The sequence below is a fragment of the Panthera onca genome, chromosome B2 (genome assembly GCF_046562875.1).
Source record: "Panthera onca isolate mPanOnc1 chromosome B2, mPanOnc1 haplotype 2, whole genome shotgun sequence".
Taxonomy (NCBI): domain Eukaryota; kingdom Metazoa; phylum Chordata; class Mammalia; order Carnivora; family Felidae; genus Panthera; species Panthera onca.
In genome coordinates this window covers 2,707,050-2,718,663 of record NC_138343.1, presented here as the reverse complement: position 1 = coordinate 2,718,663, position 11,614 = coordinate 2,707,050, and the positions used below count along the sequence as shown (strand labels likewise).

The 11,614-nt window shown below is 40.4% G+C and overlaps 1 protein-coding gene across 1 annotated transcript; it reads right to left on the bottom strand.

The window, feature by feature from the left end:
• Window positions 1-1,490: 1,490 nt before the first annotated feature.
• Window positions 1,491-2,429, bottom strand: LOC132676107 (olfactory receptor 2B8-like). The gene has a single exon (XM_060628273.3). It carries the CDS (start codon window positions 2,427-2,429, stop codon window positions 1,491-1,493), a length of 939 nt encoding a protein of 312 aa, XP_060484256.3.
• Window positions 2,430-11,614: the final 9,185 nt, after the last annotated feature.

Sequence of the window (11,614 nt, the reverse complement as noted above, 5' to 3'; positions counted from 1 at the left end):
AATGTCCAGATTGGGCCTCTGTGTGCAGACAATAAAACTTTGGGTGTTTTCTCCAGTTACTCTGTCTCATGTCAACTTAATTCCAAAACAGCGGGAAAGAAGGAAATGTCTCCTCCCAGAAGCCACTGTCCTGTGTCTAAGGCCACCTAGGGGAGCCCTTCCCCTGACCCCACTGATCTCCAGTCATTCATCCTCTCCTTTCTGCATCTACACGCAGCCCCCGTTTCCCCTGCAAACCACGAGTCCACACACGGTGGTTCCCAGTCTGCACCATCAGGGCTCAAACATGCCACAACACCACTGGGGTGAAAGAGACCTCTCACCTGTGTCACAAAACAAGCATCCAAAAGGCAGTCACCTGCGAAGTGGGGGGTTGCCAGGGGTCTGTGACCTGTTCCTGCCTCCTCCATGAGCCCGGTCAGAGCGGGACTCTGGCAAACAGTAGCTGCGAAATGTGCAGACTAGGAGGTACAGGAGGGTCTCACAGGGGTGACTGCGCTCTGATGACTGATCCAGGAGTGGGTTTAGCAGGATGCAGAGGGTGTGTTCAGAGTGCAGTCACCCTTCACTGCACACCCTGCCGTTATGCTAACGTGTGACAGCCCTAAGGCCAGGACAGGGCTACGAAGGTAGGGACGCATGAAACTGAGAATCTCCCTTCCCTTCTCTGGGCTCACTGGTGCCACAGGGGAGGGCCTGCGGGATGGGTGAAATAGGTGATGGAGATTAAAGAGAGTACGTGTGATGATGGAAATGTGGAATCACTATATAGTATACCGGAAAGAATATAAAACTGTAGGTTTTCTCTAATGGAATGACAATAAAAAATTAATTGAAAATAAAATAATAAAAATCAATTCTAAAGAAAAAAATTTTTTTGAAAAACAAAGAATTGTGTTTCAAGGGGAAACTCATTATCACAATGGCGACGTTACACCACAGACTGATATCTGAATAAATTTATCAGGATGGATGTTAGCAAGATTTCTATCAGCTAAATTTTTTTTTCCTACACTTGCCCTCCTACCTCTGGGAAAAAGCTGTGATCCAGTCAGGCTACAAATGTTGTAATAGAGCCATGATCAAACTGCAAGAATATGCAATAGGCTCCAGCAATTGCTAGAAGATGCTAAAATATTAATATTTGTTACAGTGTTCTGGTCGTTTTTATTCTTATTTTGCTATGTATTATGGTGTGTGTAACTGTCATTTGCAATTAGCCATGGAAAAGTGTTCCCAAAAGTGGTGAAACAAGAAAATCCTGAGAAACATTTTGAATATTAATAGGATGCAGATGGTCTAGGAACACTAACTCAGCATCTCTGGAGGCTGCAATGCGTCCATGAACTTAGAGTTTGAACACTCACTTGCATAAAAGAGTGAATTAAGGAAGTCCCCATGAGAGTTGTCAGGGGAAATGGTGAGGACACAGAAATCTGAAAGACCGTGGCATTCAAAGTCTTTCATGACAGGGTCTTCCTCCCCCCCAGTCATCTAGAGTCATAGTCCTGACAGAACACCTTCCTCATTGCTCCTGTCACATCCTTGTTCCCCAGGGTATACACGAAGGGGTTGGCCATGGGGGTGACGATGGTGTAGAAGAGAGAAATGAACTTGCCCTGATCCTGGGAGTAGTTGCTGTTGGGCTGAAGGTAAAAGTAGATGCCTGTGCCATAGAACAGGGAGACCACTGTGAGGTAGGACCCACATGTCCCAAAAACTTTCCTCTGCCCTGTGGCTGACTTTATTCTTAACACTGCCCTGACAATATGACCATAGGAGAACGTGATTAATGTCACAGGTATGAGGAGAATAATCACACTGACACAGAAGATCTCATTCTCATTCTCAGTGGTGTCAACACAGGCAAGCTTAAGCAGCAGGGTGACCTCACGAAAGAAGTGGTCTATTTTATTTCTTCCACAAAGTGGTACAAGGAAGATGAGACCCATCTGCAATGAGGAGTTGGCAAAACCAATGAACCACGATGCAGAAGCCATCAGGACACACAGACGGGGGTGCATGATCACTGTGTAGTGCAGGGGCCTGCAGACGGCTGCATAGCGGTCAAATGCCATCACCCCTAACAGAATGCATTCTGTAGATGCCAACCCTAGAGAGACGAACATCTGAGCTACACAACCACCGAAAGAGATAGACTTGTCTGCTCCCCTGAGATGAACCAGCAGCTGAGGAACAGTGCTGGTCGTATAACACAGGTCCAGAAAGCTTAGGTTGGAGAGGAAAAAGTACATGGGAGTCTGCAGGTGTGGGTCCAGGCGGGACAACGCAATGATGGTTGTGTTTCCCAGCAGGGTGAGCAGATAGAAGATCAGAAGAACCACAAAGAGGACTCGCTCCAGCTGAGGCCGGTCAGAGAAACCCAGCAGGATAAAGCCAGTGAAAGAACTTCCATTTTTCAGGTACATCCTTTTGTACCACCTGTTTCCTGTCAAAATCAAGCATTTAGCAATTTTTAAGAGAAATCTTCAAAAAAATCAAAAGTTGGCAGGAGGTGGATTTATGTTATAAGACCGGTCATGGCATTTTATAAGTAACTATTTGAATAAATGGTGTACTCATTACATTGATCAATTAGTTCCACTTTCGTTCCACATTACCAGAAAAAGTCAATCACTAATGAGGAGAGTAGCCAAAATGGCGAAACAGCACGGAAGTTTTTTGTGTGTCTCATATCCATGAAATACAGAAAAAGTCAATCACTAATGAGGAGAGGAGCCAAGATGGCGGAACAGTATGGAAGTCTTTTGTGTGTCTCCCATCCATGAAATACAGCCAGACCAACACTAAACCATCCTACACTCCTCGAAAACTGACTGGAGGATTAACACAACAATCTGCACAACCTGAAGCACAGAATTCAGCAGGTACGTGGCATGGAGAAGTGAACTTGGGGAACGAGAAGGCGCAGGAAGGGAGGTGCTTTTGCGAGCAGAGAGAGGATGGAGACTGCGGGGGGTGGGGGCAGAGAATACGGGAAAAGCACCCCTCCCCAAAAGCAGCTGGAGAGAAAGTAGAAAATTGGAAAGAGCTGCGGGTACTAAACTAAAAAGGGAGAAAGGAGAAAGGAGAGGGTTTAATTTGAATTAAGACTGTAAACAAGGGGAGCACAAAGGCTGCAACTCCGCAGCTCGATACCTGGCAGTGCTCTGGTGGGAAAAGTGAATCCCCAGGAACAGAGTGGGGTCCGGGAGGTTCTCGTGCCACAGGGGGAAATGCGGCTCCACTGCTGGAAGGATATTTGGTAGAGACTGTTGAAGCCACCTGGTCCCAGCAGACCCCGGAAGGCAGCCACGTTTGCTGGTTCTGGGGCAAGGTTGTTGAGGGTAAAGCCTGGTGCCAGATGTGTGTTGCGATTTTCCATGCTCCCTGAAATGCTGGGGCTACACTGTCTCGTGATCTTTCTTTGGGGCGGGCTGGGACCTGGCCACAGTCTTGGGACTCTGGCAGCAGGAGGGTCCAGCGGGCATTCCTGGGTGCAGCCAACATTCGGCCTTGCTCATTTGGCCATTGCTGAGTGAGACCCTCTCGCACAGGGGCTGAATGGGTCAAGTACGCAGTCCTTCGGAAGTAAGGGGCCAGGGAAAACAGCTGCATCTGAGACAAAACTCCGGAGAGAGGTGCTGCCTGGGGCCTGGTCACGGAGAGTGAAAAAGCGGGGAGTGGACGAGAGCTGAAGACAGAGGACCGGTGCATGATTGCTGCTCTGGGAGAACAGACTGGGTAGCTGGGTGGCGCCATTTTCACCATTCCTGCCCATGCGCATATGCACCTATGAGCACCGCAACAATCCACCCCAGTAGGCTAGCAGCGCCATCTAGTGGAGAGCGGAGCTGTTACACCAAGCCCTGCCCAACTGGGCGAACTTTGCTCTTCAAGAACAAAACCTCACCACCAGCTTAATTTAAGCACTATAAAGAGCTACATGGACTGACCTGTAGGGGAAAACGAAGTAGTTTCAGTCCTACTTCAATATCTTAGCAGGTCCATCTATTCAATTTTCTTTCTTTCTTTTTCTCATTTTTTACACTTCTTTTCTTGAATACAGAAAGAGAAAACATTCATTTTTATTTTCAATTTTTATTAAAAATGTTTTTGTTTAATTTTTATTACTACATTTTTTACTTTGTCTAATTTTTTTCAAATTTTACTTTAATTCCATCATTTTATTTTAGTCTACTTCAGTGTATTCACCTTTTCAAATTTTCAAATGATCTCCTTATTTTCTTTTTCCTTTTTTCCCTTTTTCGTTTCTTTTTCTTGAATGCAGAAAGAGAAAAACTTCCTTTTTGCTTTCAATTTCTATTAAAAATATTTTTCTTTAATTTTTTACCGTATGTTTGCTTTTATGTAAATTTTTCAAAATCTATTTTACTTCCATCATTTTATTTAGTCTAATACAGTGTATTCACTTTTTCAAACTATCTAACAATTTCTTTTTTTTCTTTCTTTTTTCTCTTTTTCATTTCATTTCTTTTTCTTGAATATAGAAAAAGAAAAATTCATTTTTATTTTTAATTTTTATTGAAAATATTTTTCTTTATCTTTTTCTACTATATTATTTACTTTTGTGTATATTTTTTCAAATTCTATTTTACCCCCATCATCTCATTTTAGTCTACTTCAGTGTATTCATTTTTTCAAATTCTCAAATGATTTCCTTTCCCCCCACTTTTTTCTCTCTAATCTGTCAAACCACTTTCAACACCCAGACCAAAACACACCTAGGATCTAGCATCATTTATTCAATTTGGGTGTGTTTTTAATTTTTTAATTTTAATAGGTTTTTAATTTTAATTTTTTAATTTTAATTTCTCTACTTCATTAATTCCTGTTCTCCCTTCAAAATGACAAAATGAAGGTATACACCCCAAAAGAAACAGCACGAAGAAACGACAGGCAGGGATTTAACCAACACAGATACAAGCAAGATGTCTGAACCAGAATTTAGAATGACAATAACAAGAATGCTAGCTGGAGTCAAAAATAGATTAGAATGCCTTTCTGCAGAGATAAAAAGGAGTAAAATATAGCCAGAATGAAATTAAAAATGCTGTAAGTGAGCTGCAATCACGGATGGATGCAGCGGCAGCAAGGATGGATGAGGCAGAACAGAGTCAGCGATATAGAGGACAAACATATAGAGAATAATGAAGCAGAAAAAAAGAGGGAGATTAAGGCCAAAGAGCATGATTTAAGAATTAGACAAATCAGTGACCATTCAAAGGAACACCAGAATCATAGGGGTCCCAGAAGAGGAAGAGAGAGAAATAGGGGTAGAAAGGAGATGGGAGCAAATAATAGCGGAAAACTTTCCTAACCTGGGCAAAGACACAGACATCAAAATCCAGGAAGCACAGAGGACTCCCATTAAATTCAGCCAAAACCAACCATCACCAAGGCATATCATAGTCAAATTCACAAATTACTCAGGCAAGGAGAGAATCATGAAAGCAGCAAGGGAAAAAAAGTCCCTAACCTACAAGGGAAGACAGATCAGGTTTGCAGCAGACCTATCTACAGAAACTCGGCAGGCCAGAAAGGAGTGGCAGGATATATTCAGTGTGCTGAATCAGAAAACTAGGCAGCCAAGAATTCTTTATCCAGCAAGGCTGTCATTCAAAATAGAAGGAGAGATTAAAAGTTTCCCAGACAAACAAAAATTAAAGGAGTTTGTGACCACTAAACCAGCCCTGCAAGAAATTTTAAGGGGGACTCTCTGAGGTGAGAAAAAATGAAAATAAATAAATAAATAAATAAATACCAAAAGCAACAAAGATTAGAAAGGAGCAGAGAACACCACCAGAAACTCCAACTCTACAAGCATCATAATGGCAATAAATTCATATCTTTCAGTACTCACTCTAAATGTCAATGGACTCAATGCTCCAATCAAAACACATAGGGTAACAGAATGGATAAGAAAACAAGACCCAGCTATATCCTGTTTACAAGAGACACACATTAGACCTAAAGACACCTTCAGATTGAAAATAAGGGGATGGAAAACCATCTATCATGCTAATGGTCAACAAAAGAAAGCCAGAGTAGCCATACTTATATCAGACAATCTAGACTTTAAAATAAAGTCTCTATCAGGAGATGCAGAAGGGCATTATATTGTAATCATGGGGTCTATCCACCAAGAAGACCTAACAATTGTAAATATCTATGTGCCAAATGTGGAAGCACCCAAAAATATAAAGCAGTTAATCACAAACATAAAGAAACTCACCGACAGTAATACCATCATAGGAGGAGACTTCAACACCCCACTCACAACAATGGACAGATCATCTAAACAAAATACCAACAAGAAAACAATGGCTTTGAATGACACACTGGACCAGATGGACTTAACAGATATATTCAGAACATTTCATCCTAAAGCAGCAGAATATACATTGTTCTTCAGTTCACATGGAACATTCTCCAGAATAGACCATATGCTGGGACACAAATCAGCCCTAAGTAAGAATAACAAGATAGAGATCATACCGTGCATATTTTCAGACGACAATGCTATGAAACTTGAAATCAACCACAAGAAAAAATTTGGAAAGGTAACAAATACTTGGAGACTGAAGAACATCCTACTAAAGAATGAATGAGCTAACCATGAAGTTAAACAGGAAATTAAAAAGTGTAGGGAAGGCAATGAAAATGATAACAGCACTACCCAACACCTCTGGGATGCAGCAAAGGCGGACATAAGAGGAAAGTATACAGCAATCCAGGCCTTCCTAAAGAAGGAAGAAAGATCTCAGATACACAACCTAACATTACGCCTTAAGGAGCTGGAAAAAGAATGGCAATGAACCCAAAACCAGCAGAAGACACGAAATAACAAAGATTAGAGCAAAAATTAATGCAATTGAAACCAAAAAAAAAAAAAAAAACCCACAGAACAGATCAATGAAACCAGAAGCTAGTTCTTTGAAAGAATTAAAAAAATTGATAAACCACTAGGAAGTTTGATCAAAAAGAAAAAGGAAAGGGCCCAGATAAATACAATCAAGAATGAAAGAGGAGAGATCAAAACAAACACAGCAAAAATAAAAACAACAATAAGAGAATATTATGAGCAATTATATGCCAATAAAATGGGCAATCTGGAAGAAATGGACAAATTCCTAGAAACATATACACTACCAAAACTGAAACAGGAAGAAATAGAAAATTTGAACAGACCCATAACCTGTAAGGAAATCGAATTAGTAATCAAAAATCTGCCAAAAAACAAGAGTCCAGGGCCAGATGGCTTTCCAGGGGAATTCCCAAATATTTAAGGAAGAGTGAACACCTATTCTCTTGAAAGTGTCTCAAAAAAATAGAAATGGAAAGAAAACTTCCAAACTCTTGCTATGAAGCCAGCATTACCCTGATTCCAAAACCAGACAGAGACCCCACTAAAAAGGAAAACTATAGACCAATATCCCTGATGAACATGGATGCAAAGATCCTCAACAAGATATTAGCCAACCGGCTCCAACAATACATTAAAAAAATGATTCACCACGACCAAGTGGGAGTCATACTTGCGATGCAGGGCTGGTTCAATATCCACAGAACAATGAACGTGACTCATCACATCAATAAAAGAAAGGACAAGAACCATATGATCCTCTCAATACATGCAGAGAAAGCATTTGACAAACTACAGCAAACTTTCTTGATAACAACTCGCAAGAAAGTAGGGATAGAAGGAGCATACCTCAAGACCATAAAAGCCATATATGAATAACCCAGCGCTAATATCATCCTCAATGGGGAAAAACTGAGAGCTTTTCCAGTAAGGTCAGGAACAAGACAGGGATGTCCACTCTTGCCACTGTTATTCAACATGGTATTGGAAGTCTTAGCCTCTGCAATCAGACAACACAAAGAAATAAAAGGCATCCCAATCGACCAGGAGGAGGTCAAACTTTCACTCTTTGCAGATGACATGACACTCTATATGGAAAACCCAAAAGATGCCAACCAAAAAGCTGCTAGAATTGATTAATGAATTCAGCAAAGTTGCAGGATATAAAATCAACACACAGAAATCACTTGCATTCCTAAATACCAACAATGAAGTGACACAAAGAGAAATCAAGGAATCTATCCCACTTACAGTTGCACAAAAAAACCGTAAAGTACCTAGGAATAAATCTAACCAAAGAGGTGAAAAATCTATACACTGAAAACTATAGAAAGCTTATGAAAGAAATTGAAAAAGACACACGAAAAAATGGGAAAAGATTCCATGCTACTGGATAGGAAGAACAAATATTGTTAAACATCGATGCTACCCAAAGCAATCTACATATTCAGTGCAATCCCTATCAAAATAACACCAGTGTTCTTCACAGAACTGGAACAAATAATCCTAAAATTTGTATGGAACGAGAAAAGACCCCGAATAGCGAAAGCAATCTTGAAAAAGAAAACCAAAGCAGGACACATCAGAATCCCAGACTTCAAGCTCTACTACAAAGTTGTAATCATCAAGACAGTCTGGTACTGGCACAAGAACAGACACTCAGATCAGTGGAACAGAATAGAGAACCCAGAAATGGACCCACTAATTAGTTGTATGGCCAACTAATCTTTGACGAAACAGGAAAGAGTATCCAATGGAATAAAGACGGTCTCTTCAGCAAGTGGTACTGGGGAAAACTGGACAGCGACATGCAGAAGAATGAACCTGGACCACTTTCTTACACCAGACCCAAAAATAACCTCAAAATGGATGAAAGACCTAAATGTAAGACAGGAAGCCAGCAAAATACTCGAGGAGAAAGGAGACAAAAACCTCTTTGATCTTGGCCACAGCAACTTCTTACTCAACACATCTCTGGAGGCAATGGAAACAAAAGCAAAAAATGAACTACTGGGACCTCATCAAAATAAAAAGCTTCTGTACAGCGAAGAAAACAAACAGCAAAACTAAAAGGCCACAGGCTGAATGGGAGAAGATATTTGCAAATGACATATCAGATAAAGGGTTAGTACCCAAATTTTCAAAGAATTTATCAAACTCAGCACCCAAAAAACAAATAATCCAGTGAAGAAATGGGCAAAAGACATGAATAGACACTTCTCCAAAGAAGACAACCAGATGGCCAACCGACACATGAAAAAAATGCTCAACATCACTCATCATCAAGGAAATACAAATCAAAACCACAATGAAATACCACTTGACACCTGTCAGAATGGCTAACATTAACAATTCAGGCAACAACAGATGTTGGCCAGGATGCGGAGAAAGAGGATCTCTTTTGCTTTTTTGGTGGAAATGCAAGCTGGTGCAGCCACTCTAGAAAACAGTGTGAAGGTTCCTCAAAAAACTAAAAATAGAACTAGCCTACAACACAGCAATTGCACTACTAGGCATTTATCCACGGATACAGGTGTGCTGTTTCAAAGGGGCATATGCACCCCCAGGTTTATAGCAGCACTCTCAACAATAGCCAAAGTATGGAAAGAGCCCTAATGTCCATCGATGGATTAATGGATAAAGAAGATGTGGTATATATATATACAATGGCGTGTTATTCGGCAATCAAAAACAATGAAATCTTGCCATTTGCAACTATGTGGATGGAACTAGACGGTATTATGCTAAGTAAACTTAGTAAGAGAAAGACAAAAATCATAAGACTTCACTCATATGAGGACTTCAAGAGACAAAACAGATGAACATAAGGGAAAGGAAACAAAAATAATATAAAAACAGGGAGGCGGACAAAACAGAAGAGATTCGTAAATATGGAGAACAAACTGAGGGTTACTGGAGGGGTTGTGGGAAGGGGGATGGGCTAAATGGGTAAGGGACACTAAGAAATCTACCCATGAAATCACTGTTGCACTATATGCTAACTAATTTGGATGTAAATTTAAAAATATAAAAAATAAAATTAAAAAAAAAGAAAGCCTCAAAAAAAGTAAATCATTTATATGTAATGTAAGAAAAATCAAATGATGGGCCTTGTGTTCCCATCAGTGATAGGAATATAAGTTCTTTCAGTCTGTGCTTACTAGGACTTAAAGTACTATAAAATATATGTACATTCCAGACTTAAGTTATGTAAAAATGTATAAGGGAAGAGAGGAAGAGCTATCAGAAAGAATCAGAAAAAAATACAGAGAGGAGAGATGTTATTATAAATATGTGTCTCATGATTCTACACAACTGGATTTGCACACACCACGTGTGCCTAAAACAGAATATGATGACACCTGGGTGGCTCAGTGGGTTAAGCATCTGACTCTTGATTTCAGCGGGGACCATGATCTCATGTTTTGAGGGTTCAAGCCCTGTGTTGGACTCTTCACTGACAGCCCTGACCCTGCTGGGGATTCTGTCTCTCTCCCTCTCTGTCTGCATCTCCCTGCTCCCTCACTCTCTCTCTTTCTTAAAATAAACAAATAAACATTAAAAAATGCATACATCTCTCTCTCTCTCTCTCTCTCTCTCTCTCTCTCTCTCTCTCTATATATATATATATATATATATATATATATATATATAAAACCACACACTGTGGAAAAAGCATTCTGACATAGGAACTTATGAACAAGACTGTACTTACACGAAGAATTCAATTACATTCAAAATCTCACCACTATTTCTGCATAAACATTGGGAACATAAACATTTGAAACTTGGAACAACACATAAGATAAAAGTTAACAAAAGCAAAATGACCTATTGAGACTTCATCAACATAAGAAGCTGCTGCACAGTGAAGGACACAATCAACACAACTCAGAGCAGCATATGAAATGGGAGAAGATATTTGCAAATGGCATTCAGATAAAAGGTTAGTATCCCAAACCCATAAAGAACTTATCAAAATCACTACCCCGTCCCCACAAAACCCTGAATAATCCAGTGAAGAAATGGGCAGAAGACATGAATACCTTTCCAGAGAAGACATCCAGATGGCCAACAGACTCTTCAAAAAATAATCAGTATCATTCATCATCAGGGAAATGCAAATCAAAACCACAATGAGATACGACCTCACACCTGTCACAGTGTCTGAAATGAACAAGTCAGGAAACAACAGATGTTGGAGAGGATGCAGAGAAAGGGGAAGGCTTTTGCACTGCTAGTGGGAATGCAAACTGGTGCAGCCACTCTGGAAAACAGCATGGAGTTTCCTCAAAAAATTAAAAATAGAACTACCCTATGACCCAGCAATTGTACTACTGGTTATTTATCTAAACAATACAGAAATGCTGACTCTAAGGGGCACATGAACCCCAATTTTTAAAGCAGTACTATCAATAATCGCCAAATTATGGAAAGACACAATTGTCCATTGACTGATGAACAGAGAAAGAAGATGTGGTATATACACACACTGTGTCTGATAGCTTTTTAAAAAATAATTCTCAGCGTGCTTGGGTGGCATCGCCAGTTAAGCGTCCATCTCTTAATTTAGGCTCAGGTCATGATCTCACAGCTGAGTCCCATGTTGGGCTCTGTGTTGACAGTATGGAGTCTGCTTGGGATTTTCTCTCTCTCCCTCTCTCTCTGCCCCTTCCCTACTTGTGCTCTCTGTCTCTCTCAAAACAAATAAATAAACTTAAAAAAAAT